General features: G+C 45.9%; 2 protein-coding genes across 3 annotated transcripts in view; one reads left to right on the plus strand and one right to left on the minus strand.

Moving 5' to 3' along the window:
* Positions 1-25,288, plus strand: part of Osbp2 (oxysterol binding protein 2) — a 144,645-nt gene that overhangs the window by 12,237 nt on the left and 107,120 nt on the right. The window lies entirely within an intron of this gene.
* Positions 21,909-23,361, minus strand: LOC100757728 (zinc finger protein 639-like). Its single transcript, XM_035452727.1, is given in 2 exon segments — positions 21,909-23,345; positions 23,347-23,361. Coding segments are annotated over 2 exon segments (1,452 nt in total).

Below are 25,288 nucleotides of genomic sequence, written 5' to 3' on the forward strand. Positions count from 1 at the left end.
TCTCCTGTTCATCTGCGTGCATATATAACCATGGCTCGACGTAAGGCTCATGTCTATCTCTCCAGCATCATGTGCCGTGGACCTCTTCCTCCACCACTGCACTCCAGTGACAATGGATTCTTGTGTGCACCCCAACGACACAGTAGATGGAAGAGAACTGAACCCTCAGCTTTCTGTGTTCCTAGATCGGACAGCTTTACCCCTACAGACTGCTGGGGATGGTTTAAACTCACATTTATAGCAGCAATATGTTAATCTTGTTTGAGTGCCTGCAGGTGGCTGGGGCAAGAGTGGGCTAATGGGGTATACCATTTTACCATGATGGCAGAGTGCAGGAGGGACAGTGAAGGCCACAGCATGCATGCAAGCAGAATGAAGCCCTCATTCTGGTCCACACTCCACTTGGATGAATCATGGCTGATGGCCCATTCTTTGTCAATGGGAAGGGAAGATACCAGCTCTCTGCTCTGGGGGTTGATCCTTCAAAGCCCAGTGGCAAATTTGTAGCTGTGGATCATACATCATAGAGGGCATTAAGAGTTGCAGGAATGCTTACAGGTTCTGCTCTCCCTTCCAGTGACCATATGCTTTAGTCTCTCAATAGTATTTATTCCTTGACAGTTCACACACATGTACAGTGTATCTTAGTAATATCCACCCCAACTCCAGCAGACACAAGTACCCCCAACATATACCCTTCTTTTCTTCATGAGCCATTCTTCACTTTTAAAAACAGTAATTAAGTCCAGTTAGTGCTGCCTGCATACCATGGGCAAATCGAACAGCAACTACACCCCTACGAAGAATTATCCTCCCCCTGTGCCAATAGCTCCTCAGTTCATGAGCGCCTCCCCCATCCATACTAGAATTATTGACTGGCTTGATCTTGTGCAGGTAATCAGAACTGCTGTGAGTTCATGATTGCTGTAGCCAGAAGAGAGCACGTCCCCATCCTCTGCTCTTACATTCTCCCCACCCCCTCTTCTGTGGTGTTTCCTGAGTCTTGGGTGGGTATGACATCAGTGTCCCATTTAAGAGTAGGTCCTTAATCCTCACTCATTCTCAGCCCTTTGGCTAGTCGTGAGTCTGCACTGACTGCCCATCGCGTAAGAAACTTCTCTGGCCAAGGGTGAAAGCAACACCAATGTATGACTATCAATATGAATATTTAGAAGACAGTTTGACAACATGTAAGTTTAGTGCTTGCCCCTGGCACTATGACCTCCTCAGCTGTGGGCTTTTGCCTGGGTTTACTGAATGAATTCCCTCCTGTGGAGCTTGCCTCAGATCCAATCATAAAGCAACTGGCTACACCCATGACAGCCAAGTCATTTTTGCACCTGTGGGCAACCCTTGCCTGGCAGGTCAATAATATAGCATTCGGGGTCCACTGCTGAGTAAGTCCATGGATAACTCCCTGTGGCAGTAACACCTTTTAGTACTGTGAAAGCTAGCCAACAGGAAGGGAAGTTTCCAGATTTGTTCTGGGTTGATTTCTCTATGCCCTGCAACCAGCATGGGTTGTGTCTTTAGCAATAGAGTCTTACCATCTAGTTATGGGGGGAAACCAAGAGCAGTGGCAGCATCCTGTGTTGTTTTGGGGGCCTCTCTGCCCTAAAACTCATAGGGAAATATGGTATATCTGGCACTGAGACTTTCATTTAAATTTTAAGATTATCTACTTTAATTTTATATGCATTAGTGTTTTTCCTGCGTGTGTGTCTGTATACCATGTGCCCACAGAGGCCAGAAGAGGGTTCTGGAACTGGAGTTGTGGATGGTTGTATTCTACCATGTGTGTGCTGGGAATTGAACCTGGGCCTTCTGTAAGAGCAGCAAGTGCTCTCAACCTCTGAGCCATCTCTTCATCCCCAAATTGTCATTTAATAACCCATGTTTTGTGCCCATGCAGGATATCTTTGTTCAAAGTCCTGAATCAGAGGTGGGGAGAAGGGGAGAGGCCTAGAGCTTTCTTTGTTAGACCAGGCTAGTCTCAAATTTACAGAAAGCTTCCTGCCTCTGCCTCCCAGATGTTGAGATCAAAGGCACACATTGCCACACCTGTCTTAAATTATATTTTTAATTTTCTTCCCAGTATTGTGTTTCCATAAGGCTTTTTCATAATCTTTAGTTTTGGTTGACACACATCTCCTCCTCTTGCCCATCCCTTCACCCCTCCTGCTTCCCCGTCCCTCCCTGTGTCGATCTTTACACTGCACCCCAGTGTCCCCCTCTCTACTTTCATTCTATCTATATTTTACTCTCCTCCTCCCTTAGCTCACCTGCCCCCAGGACCTCTTTCTAGCTTCCTGCCACATGTGCTCTAACCCACCTCACATCATCCTCCACACACTGCACAGATGTGTCACCAGTCTTGGGAAGCTGATAAGATTTTCTAGGTCCTTGGTATGGGCCATGGCATGGTACAAAGGAATGTCTTGGTAGGAAAGTTTTGTTATTTCTTCTTTTTGTCTGTGCTGGCAACCAAACCCTGAATACTAGGGACACACTATACCCTTGAGCTATACCTCTTTCCTGAAAAAGACCTTGGGAGTCATCAAATCAACTGTTGCTTGTTGGCTTCTGAGCCCCATGGACACCAGCCTCTGAACACACTAGTGGCTCATATGACAGGGAAGACTCTACTCTCGAGGACAAGCCAATGTTCCTCCATAGTGCTGATGTTAGAATAATCAGTGTATTGAGCTGAGCTAAAGACCTGCCCTGGGATGTTGCTGTCTTTTGTTGATCTGAACTGGGGATCTATCCTGGATGTTGCTGTCTTTGTTGAACTGAACCAGGGACCTATCCTGGGATGTTGCTGTCTTTTGTTGATCTGAACTGGGGACCTATCCTGGGATGTTGCTGTCTTTTGTTGAGCTGATCCAGGGACCTGTCCTGGGATGTTGCTGTCTTTTGTTAAGCTGATCCAGGGACCTGTTCTGGGGTGTAGGGGACAGTGTAAGTCACGCCTGCTAGAAGCTGGCTACAGGTGTGCCTGACCACGCCCATTAGGAGGTGGTCAAGGTGAGGTCAGGGTGATGCGAGATAGGGTTTAAAGGGACAGACAAGGCACATGGGGCCCTTTCTCTCTGGCCTCCCTGCCTTGCTGCCCTTGGCATGCTCTGGTTTGCGTTTGGCTGGCATTTATCTAATAAAAGATATCTTAACCTCACAGGTTATGAAGCTCTCTTATTACTGGGGTGTTGCTGTCTTTTGTTGAGCTGATCCAGGGACCTGTCCTGGGATGTTGCTGTCCTGTCACAGGGCTGGACCTGTCTTCTTCTGAGAGATTGCTTCAGTGTCCCTGTGGATTATCCATTGCTGTATGACAGATAAGTCACCTCCATATCTAGGAGCTGAAGGCAAGAAGCATTGTTTCCTCATCCCTGTGAGTCAGACGTTCAGAGTGGGTGGGCAGTTGGAGTGCTTCTGGCGTGGATGGTCATATGGCTGCTTCATCCAAAGCCTCCCCTGGATTGCAGACTCCATTTTTTTAAAAACATAATTTCTTTATTGAATCTTGGGGAATTTCACATCATGCACCCTAATTCTGCTCACTTCCCAATCTCTCCATATCCTCCCCTCAGCCCTGTAGTGCTTCCCCAAAAGAAAATTAAGAAAACCAAATCAAAACAAGCAAACAAACAACAACAAAAAACCTTTGCTTCTCATCTTTTCTGTCTCTCCAACACTTCTTCATTTGTCCTGGTGGCAGTGGGAGCCTTGGTATGTATGTCATATAGTACACCCTTTTGTCCAATCAGCTTTTCTTGCAAATGTTTATTGCTGTGAGTCATTGGTCTGGTTCAAGGCCTCCGGTTTCTTGTACACCATTATCACTGGATCTTCCCTGAAATTCCTCTCGGCTATATTGCCTGCCCCAATTCATGGAGATCCTGCAGGTTCTACAGACCAGTCCCATCATGCACTCCAGCAGGTCCTAGATGGGGTACAAGTTAGAGTGGACCAACTCAAGGCCTGGCTGTGGGTCTGGGTAGTAGTTGAGTCACTGGGGCTGCTCTCCTAGGTAAGGGTCAGAGCTCTCCTATGCCCATGCCTTAAGGGTCAGTTCTCCCCCTGTGGTGAGGCTTGGGACCATCTCTCCTGAGTGCAGGAGGTGGGGACAGATCTCCCATGAGGGCTGGGACAGCTCTCTTGCTGCAGTGTCCATCAAGGGGCAGGGCCAATGAAGTATGGGGCTGGCTCAGCATGGCTTTCTGATGTGATAATTCACGGTTCCTATAGCCCCTTGAGGTGACACAGACACAACATAGACCTGAGCTACAGCAGGACCACAGACCCAGACATGGCCCTTGGGCAGCAGCTTGGGCCAGGATGACATCCTGGCTCTGGCTAGAAGCACAGGCCACTCAGACCAGGATGGCTAAGGTGGAGGCACAGCTCCTGGACACCAACAGGGCCACAGGGCCCTGACCTCAAGCTTCTGTGTAACTTTTGGTGGCAACACAGGCCTCAGACTTCAACACAGATTCCAGCTGCAGTAGGACCATGGACCCAGACATGGTCAGCAGCAGCAGCCTGATCTGAATGTCACCATTGCCTCAGGTGGCACTGTAGGTCACTTAGACCCACACAGTCCCAGTGGCAGTGTGGCCCTCAGACACCGACACGGCTCCCGATCTCAGGCATTTACATGACCTTCAATGATAACATAAACCTTGGACAACACTCAGACCTTGGCTGCAGTAGGCCCATGGACCTAGACATGGCCCTCAGCTGTAGCTCTGACCCGGACATCACCATGGCATCGGGGAGCAGCACAGACCACTCTGATCTTGGGGGCCCCAGTTAAAGCCTGGCCCTTGGAGGAGGTTCCACTTCTTTTTTTTTTTTTAATTTTTTAAAATTAGTTCAAGTTAGGGAACAAGCTTGTTTCACATGTAAGTCCCTTCTCTCTCTCCCTCCCTCACCCCATCCCTCTCCCCCACCCCCAACCTACCCCCCATCCCATCCACCCACCACTCCCCAGGCAGGGTAGGGCCCTCAACAGGGGCTCTGCAAAGTCCACCAAATCTTCCTTTGCTGTCCTGGGCCCTTCCCCATGTGTCCAGGGCCAGAGTGTATCCCTTCACGTGGGATGGGCTCTCAAAGTCCCTTCTTACACAAGGAAAAAATGCTAATCCACTACTAGAGGCTCCCTGGAGTGCAGAGGCCTCCTTATTGACATCCATGTTCAGGGGTCTGGATCAGTCTTGTACTGGCCTCCCAGACAGCATCTGGGGTCGATGTGTTCCCCCTTGTTCAGGCCAACTGTTCCTGTGGGTTTCTCCAACCTGGCACAGACCCCTTCGATCTTCATTCCTCCCTCTCTTCAACTAAATTCCAGATTCCAGCTCAGTGTATATCTGTAGATGTCTGTCTCTGCTTCCATCAGCCACTGGATGAGGGCTCATGTTTGTCTTTTTGTGACTGGGTTACCTCAGGATGGTTTCTTCTAGTTCCATCCATTTGCCTGCAAATTTCAAGATTCCATTGCTTTTTTTCTGCTGAGTAGTACTCCATTGTATAAATGTACCACATTTTCTCTATCCATTCTTCAGTTGAGGGGCATCTAGGTTGCTTCCAGGTTCTGGCTATTACAAACAATACTGCTATGAACATGGTTGAACATATATGAACATGCACTATTTGGGTATATACCCAAGAGAGGAATGGCTGGATCTTGAGGTAGACTGATTCCCATTTTTCTGCGCAACCACCATACTAATTTCCAGCAATGGAGGAGTGTTCCTTTTTCTCCACATCCTCTCCGGCATAGATTGTCATTGGTATTTTTGATTTTAGCCACTCTGACAGGTGTGAGATGGTATCTCAGAGTTGTTTTGAGTAGCGTTTCTCTGATGGCCAAGGATTTTGAGCACTTTCTTAAGTGTCTTTCAGCCATTTCAGATTCCTCTGTTGAGAATTCTCTATTTAGTTCTGCACCCCACTTTTTAATTTCATTGTTTGGTGTTTTGGTGGCTAGCTTCTTGAGCTCCTTATATATTTTGGAAATCAGCCCTCTGTCAGATGTGGGATCGGTGAAGATCTTTTCCCATTCTGTGGGTGGTCGTTTTGTCTTACTGTGTCCTCTGCCTTGCAGCCAGTAAGTTCTATGACTCTAGAGGTTCCACTTCTAAAGGCAGTGGCTTACATGGCTGCCAGAGAATGTGGGTGGCTGGCAGGAGTTTTTAAAGGGTTGCTTGAGTCCTCACAATATGACCACCAGCTTTCTTAGGGCAAAGGATACACACAAGAACAAGGCAGGAGGTGCTTACCCAGTGTGTGAGTACCCTCCTGCTCACACCTGGGCTCTTCAAGGCTCAGGGAGAAAGGAAGACACCTTTCTCCATGGTCTCCTTCTTCTCACCTGTGAGCAGCCCTACTCTGAGAAAACAGAAGAACACCCCCCCCAAAAAAAAAAAACTAGAAATCAGTACTTGGTAAGCTGTTTTATGAGGGAAAGGGATGCCTCGTAATGCCAGGGCATTGCTAGAAATGAACGTCTGTCTGGTGAGAGCCTAACCACCAGCCTCATCCCTCTTAGCTGCCAGTCTGGAAGACAGAGTTGAAGGATGATGCAGGCACAATTGAGGCTTCTCTGGGGAGTGGCCAGACTGTGCTCTGTCCTGTCAGGGATCTTGTCATGGGGAGGCCCTACTCTGCAGCAGACTTTCCTGTTTCTCCCTCATTCAGGCCACGTGGTGGAGGGAGGTGGGAGTTCACACACAGCTGTTCAGTGTCATGGGAACCCAACATAGTGGCCGCCCTAGAGGCTTGGTCATTGCTCTAGACGCAGGGTCCAGCCTGGGCTGGGGCAGCCTCAGGAAATGCCATGCCGACTAGGTGCAGATGGTTTCAAATGCACACTGTGCCTGCTCACCCTTGTTGTGGGGCCTTTGGTTTTACACTTCTGGGTTTTGACAGTTTGTCATTTGTGCTTGATTATAGCCAGATGGGAGTCGCCTTTACATTAGATTATTGTAACAAATATTAATGTCAGTGCCTGTGGCACTAGAGGCCACTGGTGAGTGTAAATTCCTGAATCAATTATTGATAAGTTCATGCTGTAATCTATATATTTAAATGTGTTTGGCCTTGGTGTGTTAAACTTGGAATTAAAGCATTTCCTTGATTGATCTCTGTGTGTATCCGCCCCACACAACAGTTTCTCTGAGTAGCCCTGATAGTCCTGGAACTCACTCTGTAGACCAGGCTGGCCTCAAACTCAGAGATCCACCTGCCTCTGCCTCCTGAGTGCTGGAGATTAAAGGTGTAGGCCACCACTGCCCAACCTTGATTGACCTCTGGTTTTTGGCATTTCCACCCTTGTTTGGTTGGATAACTGATATCTTTTTTCATGTTTTTGCTTAACATAGTATCTTCTCTGGTCTGTTCTCATGCCGCTTGATTCTTACACCGCTTGATTCTTACACAAAAGGACACAAGAAGGAGAGGAGCTTCAGGGCACCCTGGAGGCGGTGGCAGCCGCAGCCAGGGTTATATGATAACGTAAAAAAAAAGAAATGTTCCTGTTCCAGTATCCTGAAATGTTCCGTGTAGGAGAACCCAGAGTCACAGGCCCACGGCTGCACTCAAAATAGAGTCAGCCCTGTGCCCTGGGGACCTCGCTGTCGTCTTATTTTGCACTCTTAGATGCTAGTGCGAAGTCTCGTTCCTGAGCCTGGGACTCAGGAGGCCCCCCATTGTCACCAAAGTTACTTGGCTCCACTCTTCTTCCTGCAGGGAGGTTTAAAATATTATACTTACTTTTGATTATAGAGATAAAAGTGGATATATTATATAATGTATCCCTGTTCCCATCACCTACCACCAGCAGGTCTCACTTGTGGTCCCAAGCTGTGGCATCCATGCCCCGAGTGATTTGAAGCAAATCTCAGACATCTTTAACTATCCCTTATGTGTCTCTTATTTTTTATTTTAAATTACACTTATTTATTTTCAGGGTCAGGGGTACACTTAAAGATCAGATGACATCTTTCGGGAGTGGGGTCTCTCCTTCCACCTTTGTTCCAAGGATTGAATTCAGGTCGGTAGGCTCCATGGCAGGTGCTTTTACCTACTGAGCCATCCTCACCAGCCCCATGTGTGTGTGGTATATGTGTGTGTGTGTGTGTGTTATATGTAGGCATTTTATATCTAACACATAACAATAATTCTGTAATGTTATCATATATCCCATTAATATTAAAATTTCACCATGAGTTTTAATTTTTTATTTTTCCCTTTTTCATGTGTGTGAATGTATAGGGGGTGCATGTGTGGGTATATGCACATTTGCATGTGTTCACACACGTGTATTTGTGGATGTGGGTGCACATGTGTGCACATGCATGCAACAGCTGATGTCCGGAGCCAGCTTTGATCACTTTTCTACCATATTACTTGAGCAGGGCCTCAAACCCAGAGCTCACTCTGATGCAGTTGGACTTGGTGGCCGGTGTGCTCAGGGGATGCCCCGTGTCTGCCTTTGTGAAAGTAGAATTATGTGAATCCTGGGGATTTGCACTCCAGCCTTCATTCTTTTACAGCAAGTAGTTGAATGGCCAAGCCATCTCCCAAGCCCCCAGGCTTTTACCATTTCTAAATAAGGTCCACACACTTGCAATTCATTAATGCTATCTTCAAGTTTGTAGAAGATACCTTTTGAAGTTGAAAATAGATTTTAATGCCATACATACATACATAGTTTTTCAAGACAGGGTTTCATTGTATAGCTCTGGCTGTCCTGGAACTCTCTTTCCAGGCTGGCCTCAAACTCACAGAGATCCACCTGCCTCTGCCTCCCCAGTGCTGGGACTAAAGGCGTGCACCACCACTGCCTGGCTTTTTTAATACGATATATTTTGATCATGGTTTTCCCTCCTCCATCCCTTCCCAGATCCTCCCCAACTCCCCATGCACCCAAATCTATACCTTTGCTTTTTCTCTCTCATTAAGATGTAAGCAGGCATCTAATAATAATGATAATAATAATAATAATAATAATAGTAATAATAATAATAAATAAAATCAGAGCTGGGCGTTAGTGGTGCACGCCTTTAATCCCAACACTTGGGAGGCAGAGGCAGGTGGATCTCTGTGAGTTTGAGGCCAGCCTGGTCTATAGAGCGAGATCCAGGACAGGCTCCAAAGCTACACAGAGAAACCCTGTCTCGAAAAACCAAAAAAAAAAAAAAAAAAAAAAGAAAGAAAGAAAAGAAAAAAACAAACAAATAAATAAAATTAGATAAAACGAACAAATCAGAATAGTGGAAGATATTTTTAATATTGGTATAATTTTAAATTTGGAGGAAAGTTACAGAAATAGTGTAAAAAACTCCTGTGCCCTTCACTCAGTTCCCAAATGGCTAATATGCTGTTTGCCTTATGTCTGTGATATATTTACATGCATTATTATTTAAGAGTAATTACAATGAGGCCCATTATCCTTTCCTCTTCCTTCTTCCTCCTTCCTTCCTTCTCCCTCCGTCCCTTCCTTCTTCCTTTCTTTTTTTAGAGACAAGTTCTTAACTGTGCAGTGCATGTTGGCCTTGAATTTATGATTCTCCTACCTCAGCTTCCTGAGGGCCGGGATTATAGCCTGTGCCACTGTACCGGGCCCGTTACATTTACTCTTTCACTGTGTATTCCTTAAATCAGCGACATTCTCTTCATCCCTCAGCATAAGCCATGACACAGTGCTGCCAGCAACCCACAGGCTGACTTGCCCTTGCCATCTGCCCCGGGGTCCTGTGGAGGTGCAGGATCCAGTGCAGGGTTACACAGTGCACATGAATTTCAAGCAGACCCATCTTTTTTATTTTTTCTGTGCCTTCATTGTTTGTGATTTTGACATCTTTGGGTAAATCCATGGTAGTGGCTGCAGCGCGTCTGGCTGGGGGTCTCTTGCTGTCTCTGTGGTTTAGATTCAGGTCCTGCGTTTTTTGGCAGGTGCATTGCAGAACACGGTGCTGTGTCCTCCTGTCAGGAAGCATGTGATGCTGATTTCTTGTTCTATTATTAGCATGTAACTCTCATCACTTGGCCAGGGTGGTGCTTGCCAGATTTCCCCATTGCAGACTTAATGAGTTTTATGATTTTTAACTGCCAAGTAATTAGTAAGTATGTTTTAAAGACTTTTTTTTTTTAAATAAGTGTATGTTGTGTGTCTCTGTGTGCCACATATGTATGGTGCCTACTGGGGCCAGAGGTGTCAGATGCCTTGCAGCTGGAGTTGCAGGTAGCCAGCTGTGTGCTCTGTAGGTGCTGGGAATCCAACTCAGACCCTCTGAAAGAGCAGTGTGTGATCTCAACTGCCAAGCCATCTATCTCTCCAGCCCAGTAGGTGTTTTTATAGGAAGACATTTTGATGCTGTGTTAACTCCTGTTCCTTGACAAACTTTCACCTGCTGGTATTAGGATCATTTGATTTATGCCCCATTAGCTATTGCTTTGATGACTGCCAATATGTGATTTTTTCAGTTAACACCACCCTTCCACATTTCTCAGTAGGCATTGTCCTGTATCCTTCTTTATGTATTATTTTGTATGTATCTGTATGAGCGATGGAGTTCAAATTTTCTATGTATTTTGATATTCAAATGCTCAACATTGCTTGTGTTATTATTATTATTATTACTATTTTATATTTATGGGTGTTTTGCCTGCTTGTATGCCTGGTGCCTTTGGAGGCCAGAGAGGGCATCAGGTCTCCTGGATCTGGAGCTACAGACAGTTGTGAGCTTCCATTTGGTGTTGGAAATGGAACCCAGTTCTTCTGGAAGAGCAGTCAGTGAGTGCTCTTAACCACTGAACCATCTCTCAGCTCCATTAAGGAATCTTCTGTTACAAATACTGGTAATTTTCTAGATTCCCCCCAATTCATTATACATTCTACAATGGTGCTACCCAATCACTGTTTTCATGGCTATTAGTGGGGATAAGTGTGTAAACTCAGCTTCCCCTTATCAGCCATTTGGTTGCCAAATAATATAGTTCACAATGTGGCAAGAAAAAGGCTCTGCACTCTCCTTTATTCACCAGTAATTAAATAAATGAGTTGAATCTCCCACGGAACTCTATACATAGAGTCTGACCCAGGTTTAGCAGTGATGGGAGAAGCCCAGGGTATGGGAGTTGCTTTGGTGAAGTGACAGCTTCAGGGGCTGCTGGATGTGTCTGTCTAGGTAGAAGGACTATCTACAGGCAGAGAGGCCAAAACACAGGGCTGGAGAACAGCATGCAGGTAGAGGGAGCAGCATGCAGGTAGAGGGAACAGCATGCACACAGTGAAGGGACAGCCAGGAAATTGGGAGGCTGTAAATGTAGATGCAACCATCAGGGAGGAATGAGGTCAAGAAGAACTGAAGATGTCTGGGAGCAGGATCTAAGGGGAAACAGGAAGTGGGCAAGGTGTGGGTCTGCGGGTGTAGCTCAGGGCAGAATGCTCACCGGACTTAGAATGTTTAGAAAATGGGGTTCAGACAGGAATTGTCTAGGACAGGCAAAGGGTATGTACACAGGTAGATGAAGAAGCCGTGGGTGCTTCTCGGTGAGGTTACTGTGGCCCCTGGGGCTTAGGCAGGGAGGCTGGGGCAGAGAGGATGGATCTGAGAGACAGCAGGTGGTGTGTGAAGAGGACTTGGATTCTGCCTGTTGAAGCTCAGGGCTGAGGCTCAACCCAGCTTACAACTATAATGCTGTGGAAAGACATTGTGGGCTTGTCTTTTTGCATTGGCAAGCAAACAAACAAACAACATCCTGTTCCGCTCACACTCTACTTGGCAAGACATCTTGGCGAAAACTTGGCAGCTGAAGTATTTGCCTAACATTCTGTGACAGGCTTCCAACCTGATCTCAGGAAGCGCCAAGCCATCGCCAGGCCATAGTGAGCTCCAGCATGTCAGTGGAACCGCAAAGGTCGGACTGAGAAAGGTTCAGTGAGTGGGATGGAGTGAGGTTTCCTGGGTCTGTCCTACTGATTGCATATACTCCAGCCTTGATTCACTCAGCCCATATACCTGAGCTGGGTAGGGACCAGGCAGGCTGTGTCTCATGGGGCTTGGGGATTGGCTTGCAAGTGGTAGACAGACTATCACCAGATAAAACAATGCATTATTTCTGAGCACTTACTCCACTATTCTCCATCAAAAGATACATATCCCAGTGACCGAGAATTCTATATTGTTCAGCTTTCTCATCTCTGTGACAAAAATGCCTGATGGTAGCAACTGTTGGCTCATGGTCCTGGGGGGTTTAGCCCTTGGTCACTTGGTTCCATCTGCTTGGGCAGAACATCACAGTGGTTTGATTGTGGTAGAAGAGAGCAGTTCACCAGGAAGGGGAGAAAGGGGAATGCCAGCCCTTGCCTAGTCTTCTCAGTTTCCCCCCTGTTAACCCATCTTGGTCCCTAGCCTGTCCACATTCAGGGTGGGTGTCCCCCAGATTCACACCCAGAAGTGGGTCTCACCAGTCTCCCAGGTGATTCTAAATCAAGCTTGATGATGAAGATGAGTTACCGCATGCCCTGATTCAAGCTCTGGCTCTGGGATCGACCAGTTCTGTGGGCCAGAACTAGATCTATCCTTCCCCTTTCCACAAAGTGGGGCTGATTCTAACAGGTGCCTTCCATGTGGGGCATACATGATAAATACATGCTAAGCAATGTCTGCATCGACCACTTTGAGGGTAGCATGAGGACCAAGAGTCATGTCAGTGACAGTCCCCATGGGAATAGAGGCACTGTGTGGACATAAGTTACATTGGTAAATTGCTGCCTTATGCATTGCTGTCTGCCATAACCTGGGTACTAATTTCACATGGTGAGCTTCAGGAGCAGGAGACTGCCTTGCAAGCCTCCTTTTACACTTTCATTAAAATGTGCATATATTGAGAGTGCCCTTGTAGCTGGGGCCCTTATTTAGTGTTTCCCAAGGGAGACTTGAAATGACAAAAATGAGGCCAGGTAAAATGAACCGGGTCAGATCTCACAATGTCACTCTCCTTTCTGGAGCGAGCCTAAGTGGAGGCTTCTCTTTGCTGGCACCATGTGGCAGTTACAGAGTTGATGACCAGACAGCTCTGATGGCTGTGGGGAATATACATGCAGGCTGTGGGGAGGCAGGTCTGTGGATCCCAGCGGGTTAAGCTGACGGTGAACTAGTGGCTCTGTCCTGTGTATGAGGACAAGGAAGAACATTCTTGCCCTGTGCGTGTGCGTGTGCGTGTGCGTGTATGTGTGTATGTATGTATGTATGTATGTATGTATGTATGTATGTGTGTGTGTATGTATGTGTATGTGTGTGTGTGTGTGTATGTGTATGTATATGTATGTGTGTGTATGTGTATGTGTGTATGTATGTGTATGTGTGTATGTATGTATATGTATGTGAATGGAAACATGTATGCAGAGATCATAAAACAGAATCTCAGGAGTCAGTTTTCTCCTTCCATGATGAAATCTGGAGATTCAACTCCAACCACCAGGTTTGCGTGGTAATGCCTTTACCCCACTGAGCTGTCTCACTGTCTCTGGCTTTTGTCCACTTTTAAATCAGGACCAAAAAAAAAAAAATGCTTCTTTCCATTATAGAGGTTCCTCAAAAATTAAAAAAAAAATGGTTATTTATCCAAAAGAATTGAAGTTAGGGCCTCAAAATGATGTTGGGACTTCCATGCTTAGCAATGTTCACAGTAGCCAAAACACAGGAACTAACCCGTATCCATCAGCAGATGAAGGGTTAAAAAGAGGGTATGTACATGTGATGGAATATCACTCAGCCTCACAAAGGAAGGGAATCCTGCCATTTGTGACAGCCATAGTTAATCTGGAGTGAAACAAACCAGTCACAGGAAGACACACTCTGCATAACTCCACTTACAAAATATACCTAAACTAGTTAAACCAGCTGAAGCAAAGATTATAACTTTGGTTGCTGGGGACTGGGGGACAGCCATTAATCAACAAGTATAAAACCTCAGGCATGGGAGAAGAATGGGTGCTCATGACCCTGCACTGCCCTGTTGGGCGGTGATAATGCTGTGCTGTGCACCTAAATATGCCCTGAGGATAGAGCCCAGTTAGATTCTCATATTAATCACTTGAAGGGCCTGGCTGGAGAGATGGCTCAGAAGTTAAGAGCACTGACTGCTCTCTTCCAGAAGACATGGGTTCCATTACCAGCACCCACCTGGTGGTTCACAGTCATCCATAACTCCAGTTCCAGAGAACCCAACACCCTCTTCAGGCCTCTGTAGGCATAAGACATTCATATGGCACACAGACATGGATTCATGCAACTTGTGCACACACACACACACACACACACACACACACACACACACACACACACACACAAAACTTTAAAAATTTGAAGTGGGATATTTGCCTCTTACTGATTTTAGTTATCCCTCCATTCCTTTTATTTTCCTTTTGTGAGTTTTTTGAGACAGAGTTTCAAGTAGCCCAGGCTAGCCTGAAACTCCTATGACTTTGAGCTCCACCAGATCCTCCTGCCTTTGCCTTCTGCTGGGTTGAAGGCATGTACTAACACATCTGGGCTCTTTTTCCTTTTTATTTTTTTTTTATTTTTTTGTCTCAAGTCCCTTGTTAGATAGACTCATTGTAACTGTGTCCCTCAGCTGGTGGCCTTTGTTTCCCAAGCATGTTTTCCTCTTTAGCTTGAGATTAAGACACCTCCGCAAATGTGTTGGCCTGTCCATGCCAGATGGCCAGGATCCAGAACAGCAAGCACTGGGCCTTTTGAGTCTCTGTGCTGTTAGTTACCTTTCAGCCTGGCAGCAGCAGTTGGCAGTATTGTCCACATGGCACTGGTTTTGTGTGCATGAAAGCTGCAAAATTTGGGTGTCATAGAGTATTGTGCCATGCTTCTAGAGAGCCACTGAGGCCAGGCAATGTGTGTTAGGGTTTGATTCCATGGGACAAGCTACTGAGAGGCCATTGTGTGAAGCTTCGAGGATGAAGGTTAAGTTGCAATGTAAACCCCAGCATGACAGAACCATGGGAGGTCGTCTACTGAGGAAAGCCATAGACACAGAATGGAGTTGACCCAAGAGTGAGGCTTGTGTTAGCCTGCTCATCCCTTCTGTGTTCCCCTCCTTCCCCTCCAGCTCGGGACTGTTTATCTTGCACCCGTTGGAGGTATGTAACTCGAATTTGATTTTTATAGGATGCTGTGAACCTCAGATAGGTCTTTTAAATAACATTGCAGTTGCTAGGTTGTGAGGATTTTTGAAGTTGGACTGAATTTTGTATTATGGGATGGCAATGAGCCTATGGGGAAAGGAGAGGAATGCTATGGTTTAAAAGTGGTTTGTTTGGTTGTCAAGTTGACAGGGGATAGAGGTGTGATGGTGAAGATTGTCAGCTGGACAAGATTGAGGGCCACTAAGGAGACGAGCCTTGCATGCCTGTGAGAGACTACCATGAGTAGGTTAATTGAGGCTCACCCTAAAAGTGGGCAGCACCGGTCCTGGACTGAACAAGGAGGAGGAAAGAAAGCAACAGGTCATGAGGATGGCTGCCCTCTGCTTATTACTGCAGATACAATGTGACCAGCTGCCTCAGGCTCCTGATGCCACCATGCTCTCAAATGCGAGCCAAAGCCAACCCTTTCCCATGTGGCTGCTCTCGCCAAGCACTGGCACCATGCTCCCTTCCACTGCCTGTGGTGCTCACCTTATCTGCTGAGAGTTTTTTTAAGTGTTTTTTTTTTTTGTATCAAAGTGTAACATTTAGACAGTGAAATGGGTAAAGTATAAAGCTTTATTTTATACTCAATTTTCATAAGTAGAGGCCCCCTTTATTCTGATCTCATTTCCCTGTGTTTATTTATCTTTTAAATACTACATATACAATATGTGTTTGGGGAGGTCTTTTCTTCTTGCCAGTTCTGGGGATTGAACCTGGGGTCTTGCACATGCTAGACAAAAGCTCTGCCACTGAGCCACACCCCTAGATATTTTATTTTTTTAAAGACTTTCATATTAAGTCATTATTGGATAAAACAAACTTTTTGGATTAAAGAAAAGCATATGGTGTATGTCTGTATACCATGTATGTATCTAGTACCTGAGGAGGCTGGCTGAAGGAGTTGGATCCCCTGGATTCAGAGTTACAGACAGTTGTGAGTCTCTGTATGGGAACTGGGAACCCAACCAATGTTGTCCGTAAGAGCAGCAAGTGCTCTTAACCACTGAGCCATCTTCCCAGCCCCGAAATACACTGCTTACTTGATTGGACACTGCCAATCAAACCCAGGGTGTCACATAAGCTGGGCAAATGCTTTACCCTTTTCTTCTTACTTCAGTAGTGTGCAGTCTGTAAGCCTACCTCCTTACAGGACAGAAATCTCTTTGAGGCCCGTGTGTTTTCTAGCATATTTCCTTTCTATAGGTGCATTCAGGATGACATTGCTGAACCACAACTTGGCAGCCCGAGTGGAAATTAGCCAAATGAGTCACAGTCCACTTCAGCCAGCACAGAGAGAAGAACATATGTCAGTATGTCACACTGCTGAATTCAAATTGGCTATTGTCGATCTTCTTTTCTTGCCCTGGAGTTGTGAAGTTAGACACTGTAAGCAAGAGGGTGCTACTTCATAACCAGCTGTAGACACCATGGTTAGTGTGTCTACCTGTCACATGGACTTTTCTAGAAGATACACAAGGAGGAAACATGCTATTGAGCAGCCCACTGGGGGAGAGTTTTGTGTCTTGTTCCCTTTTGTCTCCTGCTCTGCTGTGACATTTCATATAAGGAACAACTTGGTATGGATTAGGGCATCACCCAAGAGGCGCAAAGGCAGTGGCTGAGGAACACTCAGGAAGCTGAGCCATTTGCCTGTCTAGTACAACCTCATCTCGTGCTGCCCAGGTATCTTTCCATAGTCTTGGCTCCATCATATTCTGGGGGCCTCCGTTTTCCTGCGAGAACTAAGGACCACATCCCTTCCTCGGGAAGGAAGTAAAAACAGTCCTGTCAGTGATACAGGTCACTTCCTATTGGTGGCCAGTTCCCTGGAAGACAGAAAGGAGGGAGTTTGAGGAAGAAGCATTTCTTCTTGGTGATGGTGATACAGCCATTCGTTCATCCTTGCCGTCTTCCTCTGTACCCATTCTAGAACCAGCCTGCTCTTTCAGCACTTCAGCTGCTCAGTGACAGGTGTCCTGTCCTGACCAACCATTGAAGTATTTGGAGAACCCCAGGGAATCCTTCGGGTTCTCATGTAGACTTTGTTCTTCCATGCCCACCTGGGCACAACCTATCTCCTCATAGGCATTATGAGCAACAGCCTAGCAGTATAGCCTCTTCCTAGTTGTTCACTGATGCAAGTTGTGAAAAGTGGCCAGGTGGTAGCTCAGCTCTGGCTCAGGGGAGCCTTATTGTGTCCTATGATGTCTTGCCTTGGAAATAAACCACTAACCCACAAGAGTGCAAGAATCTGGAGATGTGGAATACAAATCCCGTGTCTTAGCTGCTTGTTTCATTTCAGTAACAAAAGCAACTTAAAGGAAAAAAGTTTCTTGTGGCTTAGATCTGAGGGAAGTCTTCACACCAGGGAAGGTATGGCAGCAAGAGTGAGAGGCAGCTGATTACCTGACATCTATAGCCAGGAAGTAGAGAAAGATGAATGCCATAGACATTTGATTCTGGATATTGCCAAGTTTATAATCATTATACCCATCACTCCTGTTAGGGGTTACTATGTGACTCAAATGACAGCCTAGATGGGACACTTAGGAGGGAGCCGAAGAGATGGCAAAAGCTCTTTGAGGTAGTAGACAAGGTCTGTGTCCATTACACATAGGCAAATCACTGTTACATTTTGAATACGAAATATCCCACAAGCTTATGTTTGAACATGAACCTGATGACTCCAGAGAGTGGCACTATTTTGGGGAAACCATAAAGAATTTTGGAGATGGGATCTCACTAGAGTAAGTAGATCACTGGAGGAGGGACTTCGACATCTTTATCAGGTCCCTGAGTCTTCTCCCTTTCTCTGCTTCCTGGCTGCCATGAAGTAAGCTGCTCTGCCCAGTCACACCCTCCCTGCAATGCTGGACCGACACCTCCGAAAGCACTGGCAGAAATGAATCCTTCCCTTCATCTTGCTTATCCCAGGTGTTTAGTTATGGTGATGTAGAAATAACTAAAGAGAAAAGTGGTGTTAGAGAAGCGGGGTAGTGGGGCTCTTGTGACTGACCCTGGCCATGTGGAGAAGCGAAAGGGAGCTGAATGCTGTAAGCAGTGCTTAACAAATAATGGTGGGGACTTGGAACACTAAAGTACCCATAGAAGGTGGACAGTGATGGTCAAGCGAGTGAGTTTTCAGATGGTAATGAGAATTCTTTTGGAAATGGGACCTGAAGCCATTCATGTTTCATTCTCGCAAATAACTTATCTGTCGGCAAGTCCTGAGACCTGGAGTAAAGCTAAATTTATAATGGAATAATAAATTCCACGGATGAAAACTTCAAGTCAGGATTGCCTTCAGGCCATGGCATGGCTATTGTCAGCTGCTTTTAGCCAAGCTTACAGTGAGAATGAGGATCAGAAAGCAGAATGGAAAGGTTGGGAAAACATTCAGCTCATCCAGAAAAGGAGCACATTTTACATAGATAAGGAAAGAAGGGTTGGTAGTTTAGGAGATTTGTGTCATTAAAAAGAAAGCAAGCATTTCGCACTGGAACAATCAGAAAGATGCATTCAGAGTATCTCAGTGGTGGACCAGACCCAACCTAAGGCCAGGTTAAGAGCATCAGGGTTTTAATTCATTTAGTCCTTGGGGACCTGCTTGAGTTAGTGTCATCCCCATGATACTGGTCATGCAGGCATGCAGAATGCAGGATTTACAGGGTCATGAAGGATCCCACCAGAATGTCAAAGGAAGGCATGGGAGGCTAGTCAGAGCCTGGCAGGATCATGTTCCCTGTAAACATCCCTGAGAAAGATGCAGCTGTGATCGTAAAGCTGCAGTGGAGAATCCAAGATGTGGCTGTGGCAGAAATGGATCCGTAAGAAAGCTGCAGTCAGTGAACAGAAACAGGCAGAGAGGTCATATGAGGTACAGACAGCAAGGTGGCAGGGCTGGGGCTCCCAAGCCTGCTGGTGTTTAACCTCATGCCCCCAAATACCTGCCTCGCCAGGATGTCATGTCTGCCCTGCTGTGTTTTGGTCTTGCTTTGTTTTCAGTCCTATTTCTTGTGCCCTGATTTCACCCCTTGGAGTGGGGATGCTTCGTCTGCACAGGTTATCTTGGTCTTTTACAGAGCCCTACAGCTAAGAGTTTGCTCATCTCAAGAACAGACTTTGAACTTAGACTTCTGAACACTGGGAGAATTGGAGAGAGATTAAATGCATTTTGCATTGTGAGATGCTCATGAACCCTTGGGAACAGGGGTGGAATGTTGTGGTCTAAATATGAAATGCCCCCATAGGCCTATGGTTTTTTTTTGTTTTTGTTTTTTGTTTTTTTGTTTGTTTGTTTGTTTTTTTGTTTTGTTTTGTTTTTTTGGTTTTTCGAGACTGCTTTGGAGCCTATCCTGGCACTTGCTCTGGAGACCAGGCTGGTCTCGAACTCACAGAGATCCACCTGCCTCTGCCTCCCGAGTGCTGGGATTAAAGGCATGCACCACCAATGCCCAGCAGGCCTATGTTTTGAATGCTTGGTCCCAGCTGGTGGTGCTATTTTGGGGGTCATGCTTAACTGGAGGAAGTAGGTAAATAGGGGCACACCGTGGAGGGTCTGTCAGATCTCTACACCCAGCCCTTTCTCTGCCTTCTGGACACCATGATGTGAATACCCTGCTGTCCGATGCCATCTTCCGTGATGGACTGACAGTTCCAAAGCAATGCATAACAGGTGCTTTCCTTCTGCCAAAAGTGTATCTAGGCTGTGCTGACAACTCCAAGAGCAGTAACTATTACACTAATATCAGGTGGTCGCCATGGCTCAGAAAATGCCACATTAGCTGTTACAGGCTTCAGAGTTCCAGCAATTGCTGTCTTGGCAAGGTCACTGCTGACAGTTGTTTAAGGGCACATAGTAGATGATGGCCACAGTAGGTTGTCTCACAGTGATGTCACCTGCTGATACTTGTCTCTGTTTGCTCTGTGTTTATCAGATAGTAAACTGACGCCTCGACACAAACTCCATGTCAAAGGTGCACAGTTCCCTTACCACTGTTGCCCGTAGCTGGAAGTTTCTCTCCCACCCACCAGTTCCCAAATAACCACTCTGAGGCTTAATATTAATTCAAACTGTTTGGCCTATTAGCTCAGGCTTACTATCAACTAGCTCTTACAACTTAAATGAACCCATTTCTATTATTCTATGTTTTACTACGAGGCTTGTGGCTTGTTACTTCTCATCTTGCTTCTCGGGTGACTGCAGGTGTCTCCCTGACTCCGCCCTCTTTCTCTCCACATCTCCGTTTGGATTTTCCACCTGGCTCTATTCTGCCGACCATTGGCCAAGTCAGCTTCTTTATAACCAGTAGTAATAAAATATAGTCACAGCATAGATAGGGGCATTCCGCATCAGTTGCTGAGTGTTCTGATGTGATTGGGTGGCCAGGCGATGGCCTGTGGGTAGCTGCCCGGTGTTGGTGAGAATGACAGCTCTTGGCTGTTTCACCCCTCGTGAACCCTCAGTGAAAGGGAGGGAAGTTGCCAAGAGGCCTGCCAGTTCCAGCCAGCTGAGTAGAGCATTATTTCACTGTCTGGGATTTTGAGGGACTCTGGAATGTCTGTTCCCTTAAAATCACCTCAACCAGGATTTTTAAAAATGTATTTATTAGGCTGGGCGTTGGTGGCACATGCCTTTAATCCCAGCACTCGGGAGGCAGAGGCAGGCGGATCTCTGTGAGTTCGAGGCCAGCCTGGTCTCCAGAGCCAGTGCCAGGATAGGCTCCAAAGCTACACAGAGAAACCCTGTCTCGAAAAACCAAAAAAAAAAAAAAGTATTTAGAGACCGAGTCTTATGTAGGTCAGAATGGCCCCAAACTCAGTGGTGTAACCTAGACGTGCTGCAGGCCTCCTAAATGCTAGGATTACAGCTGTCAATACCCCCAGCCTTCAACCACGAGCCTTTAGATTTCTAAAAATTACATTTATTTAGTGTGAGTGTGTTTCTCTCTCCCCCCCCCTTCTCTCTGTCTGTTGCTGTCTGTCTGTCTGTCTGTCTGCCTCTCTCTCTGTCTCTGGAATTCATGGAGGACAATTTGCAGGAGTCAGTTCTCTCCTTCCATCATGTAGGTCTTGGGGATTGAACTCAGGTCTTCAGGCTTAGCAGCAGGAGCCTTCATCAATGAGACTTAATGGCTCTCTCAATCAGAGTTTTTAAGGGAGAAACAAAGCATTTTGTAAACACCACGGGCAGGAGCACCACCCCAAACAGCAATCCAAGTTTTAGGCTGTGTCCCTGAACTCTAGGCTCTTTTCAGGACTTTGAGTGTTTGAAGCCACTGAGATGAAAACAAAACAAATGTAATAAACAGGATAAAAATAAACCCCTGCTGCTGGCGCAGAGTGGATTGAACATGAAGCATCTAGATGGAAGAAGAATAGAGTTGAATTCCAAGGCTGGAAATGTCACTGGGCTGTGAGACACTGAAAGGCCGTTAGCCCCAGATTTATACAGCCCACTGCATGATTTCTTCCAAATAGTACAAATAAAAAATAAACCGAAAAATTGAAGACCTTGATTTAAAAAAAAATTATTATGGTTAAAGATTCAGTGCTAGGTGACTATAAAAGCTAATCTGCTCTATTTTCATTTCCTCGGGTGGCCTTGTTATTTTAAATTATAAAAAATTATTCTTTTTTAACATTAAAAAAGAATTTATTATTTTACATAAACATGATATAAGGATAACTGTCAGGTAGTCTTGTGGACTGGAAGGTGAAATTCCCTTTCATTCCCAAACCTCATCAGGCAGTCACTACATTTATGAGGCAAGTCAGCTGAATGCTTGTAATCAAGATGAATTTTAAGATCTTCAAATTGTCCTGTTGAATATTCACAATATTGACATAAATAAATCACTTCAGATAAATATGAATTTACATGCTTGCAATATTCTAACATGCTGGAAAAACCCTTCCCACAGTCATCGCAGACTTGAGGGAATATTTTAGTATGCTCAATAGCAACATGTCTGTTCACATTGGTGTGAAGTCTGCTCCGAAATCCACATACTTGACATACAAAAAAGTTTTTACATTTGTCAGAGGTGGCCTTCCTTAAAAGGCTGCACTGTCCGTGCCCCCCACTGCTGCACTTGTCTCTTAGCTCTATCAGTCTTCAAACATGCTCATTGACCACGTGGCTATGCAGGTCCTCAGGGTCACCTGGCTCATGCTCACAGAACTGGCACAGGTACTGCTCATCGAGACTGTGCTCCTGGAACTGCAGGCAGAGCTCACTACTTGAGGAGAACTGCACACCACACTGCTTGCACCAGTAAAGGTGGTCGCTGAAGTGGGTGTCTGCAAAGTGCTGACTGAGGTTCTCGAAGATCACTGTCTTATAGTCACAGTACTTACAGATGTAGGGATCTTCTTCATGAAGTTTGGCATGCTCGATGAGAAGCATATTGGTGGAAAAGCTTTCCTTACACACTCGACACACATTTGAGTCAGTGCTCTTGTGCTTCAGGATTATATGCTGCTTTAGGTCAGAAAAATACTTACTGTTGAATTCACAAAGTTCACACTTGTAGAGGCTACTGCTATTGGCTCTCAGTAAAGGCCACTCCTGTTGGGCAGTCACATTCAAAGCTTGGCTCTTGTCAAGTATTTTACAGAGTTTAGCTGGTGGTTCTTCATCAGTCTGATCTTGGAGGCTCTCAGAGGAATTGTTCTCTGTCTTTATATCATAGTCTTTAGAAATGGCATGAACTTCTACAGCAATGGGGACGTCCTCGGAGGTGTGAACCTCTATAGGGCTCTCTTCTTGAGTTTGTGGATGCACTGACTCAGGGGAGTCACATTTTTCATCACAGATTTCAACATCAGCAGACTTGTCTGTGGAAAAGACAGTGTGGTCTAGAATTCTAAGCACAGGGCTGGGGACCAGGTAGTTCTGATTCCTATGTCTGCCTTTGCTTCCATCTGTAAACTTGGGCAAGTCATTTGATGTCTCAGGATCAGAATCATCATCTTTGTTGTCAAAGTATTTTAAATCTGGCTGTCTCATAGAGCAGACACTGTAACAATGATCAGAAAAGATCCAACTGATCCCATCTGTGATCCTGCTTATTCCAGAAGAATCTGAATAACGAGAAGAGTGTAAAGTCTTCCTTTTTCTTTTTTTTAGGATATTCATTCATATATTTTCAATTTGGTATAACTGTCAATACTGCAGTGAGGAAAATGAATTACAGACAAATTTCCAGAGATGGCAAAAAATGCCTCATTTTAAGCAATGAAGAAACCAACTCCGATACAGTCCATGATGACATAGCAAGACCAAAGATGTTGTCTTTGGACTGCTGGCATCAAGTAACTAACTCTGTGTACGAGAATCCTCATTGGTCCATACCATCACCAGCAAGTTCATCTTGCTTCAAGTTCTTAGCCATGAGTAGAAGAGGGGAGGTGACATCTGAAAAACTCAGGCAACAGCGTAGCTCCGCCAAGGGTCCCCCCACCCCCGCGATGGTACGGAGGGGGCTGCCGGGCCATCGCCCGTGCCCTCCCTGCCCGCCAGGCCAGGCCTCACTCCATAAAAATTATTCTACTAGCATAATTAGTTACATATAATGATGGTTTTCATTATGACACTCTCACTATGTATATAATTTATTCTGAACATATTCACCCCTTTCTGTCCTTCCTCCTGCTCAACCCCCTCTTCTCAGCCAGACCCCTTCTACTCTCATGTCTGTTTTTGTTTGTGTTAGTGGCTCCAGGAGTTTAACTGGGATTTTTTTTCAAGAATATCATCCACTCACCAATCCCAAGACAACAACATTGAGATAAGGTTATCACCCAAGTGCCAGGCTTTATTTGAACTTCAGTAGTTTGACCAGTCTTTTCTTTCATCTATGTTAGAATGCAATCCGAATTCTATACTGTATTTAGTGATTTTCTATGTCCATGTCGGGTTTTCTAGATGAACAGGACTGATAGCATATGAATATATAATACAAAGGAAGGATTTATGAGATTGGCTTACACAGTTAGGTCTGCATAGTCCATCTGTACACTGGAGACTGAGGCCCCAGTGTCTGCTCAGTCCACAGGGCAAGATGCCTCAGTAGTCCCAGTCTGGTGCTGCAGGCCTGGAGGGTTCCTGGAGACCTGCTGCCTTTTCAGTTGATGTTGGGAAGAAGCTGGGTTTTGATGTCAGTAAAGAATGGCAACCTCAATAGCAGCAACAGAGTAGATGCACTCACCAGCAGGGTGTAAAGGAGGGTAGGCAAAAGCAGCTGTTTTTATATCTGGGCTGCTGAGGAAAGGTTCTGTCACTCTGGGGGAGCCGGTCCCCATTAATCCTTCCAGGAAATACTTTCACAGGGTTGTGGTACTATGCCCAGGGGAACTTACAGTGTAACCATGATTTCACACAGTGGCCTGGCTTCTTCCATCTCCCACCATGTATGAGGCACTTGTGCTCACTGTGTTTCCACAGAAACTACTGGAGCTGTTGATCCTCTCTTCTGATATTGGGCCAGGAGACTCTGTTTTGACTTTGGGTATAAGAGTCTAACTCCTTAATGTGACTGCCAACTTCCCCATTTGGCCTTTGCCTGCTTCTCTGCTGACCCCTGTCCCCCTGCTCCTCTGCCCCCCTGCACTCCTGCTACCTGGGTTGTGATGCTGGGGCCCTTCCAGGTCTCTGAAAGCTGGGTGAGTTCTCCTGGTCTTACAAGTTTGGCTTATACCTAGAACACAGTCTGTGTCCCTTTTTTTCTGCACCACACAAGGTGCTGTTGGTTAGTCACTATAACATTTAACACCCAAACAGTCTCCAGCCTAAAATTAAATCCAGGACGTGAGGCTTTCGACAGACATCCCCAGCTCTGCCAAGTCTGGGAATGGAGCACCTCTCCTCTGGTGCCAGCATGGGAGAGCTGGGCCTCCCTTCAGCTCCTTATCACTTTCTCTAAGGGGTGTGGTCAAAGCAGAAGGGTGTTCTTCAGAGGGAAAGGGATTGTTTTGTAGGGTGTTGTGATGGCTGTTGTAATTCGATGGACGCTGGGCTTTAAGTAGCATGCATGCATTTGTTTATTACTTTCTGCTTTTTGATGTGGG

This window comes from Cricetulus griseus, assembly GCF_003668045.3.
Source record: "Cricetulus griseus strain 17A/GY chromosome 1 unlocalized genomic scaffold, alternate assembly CriGri-PICRH-1.0 chr1_1, whole genome shotgun sequence".
In the NCBI taxonomy this organism is placed as follows: domain Eukaryota; kingdom Metazoa; phylum Chordata; class Mammalia; order Rodentia; family Cricetidae; genus Cricetulus; species Cricetulus griseus.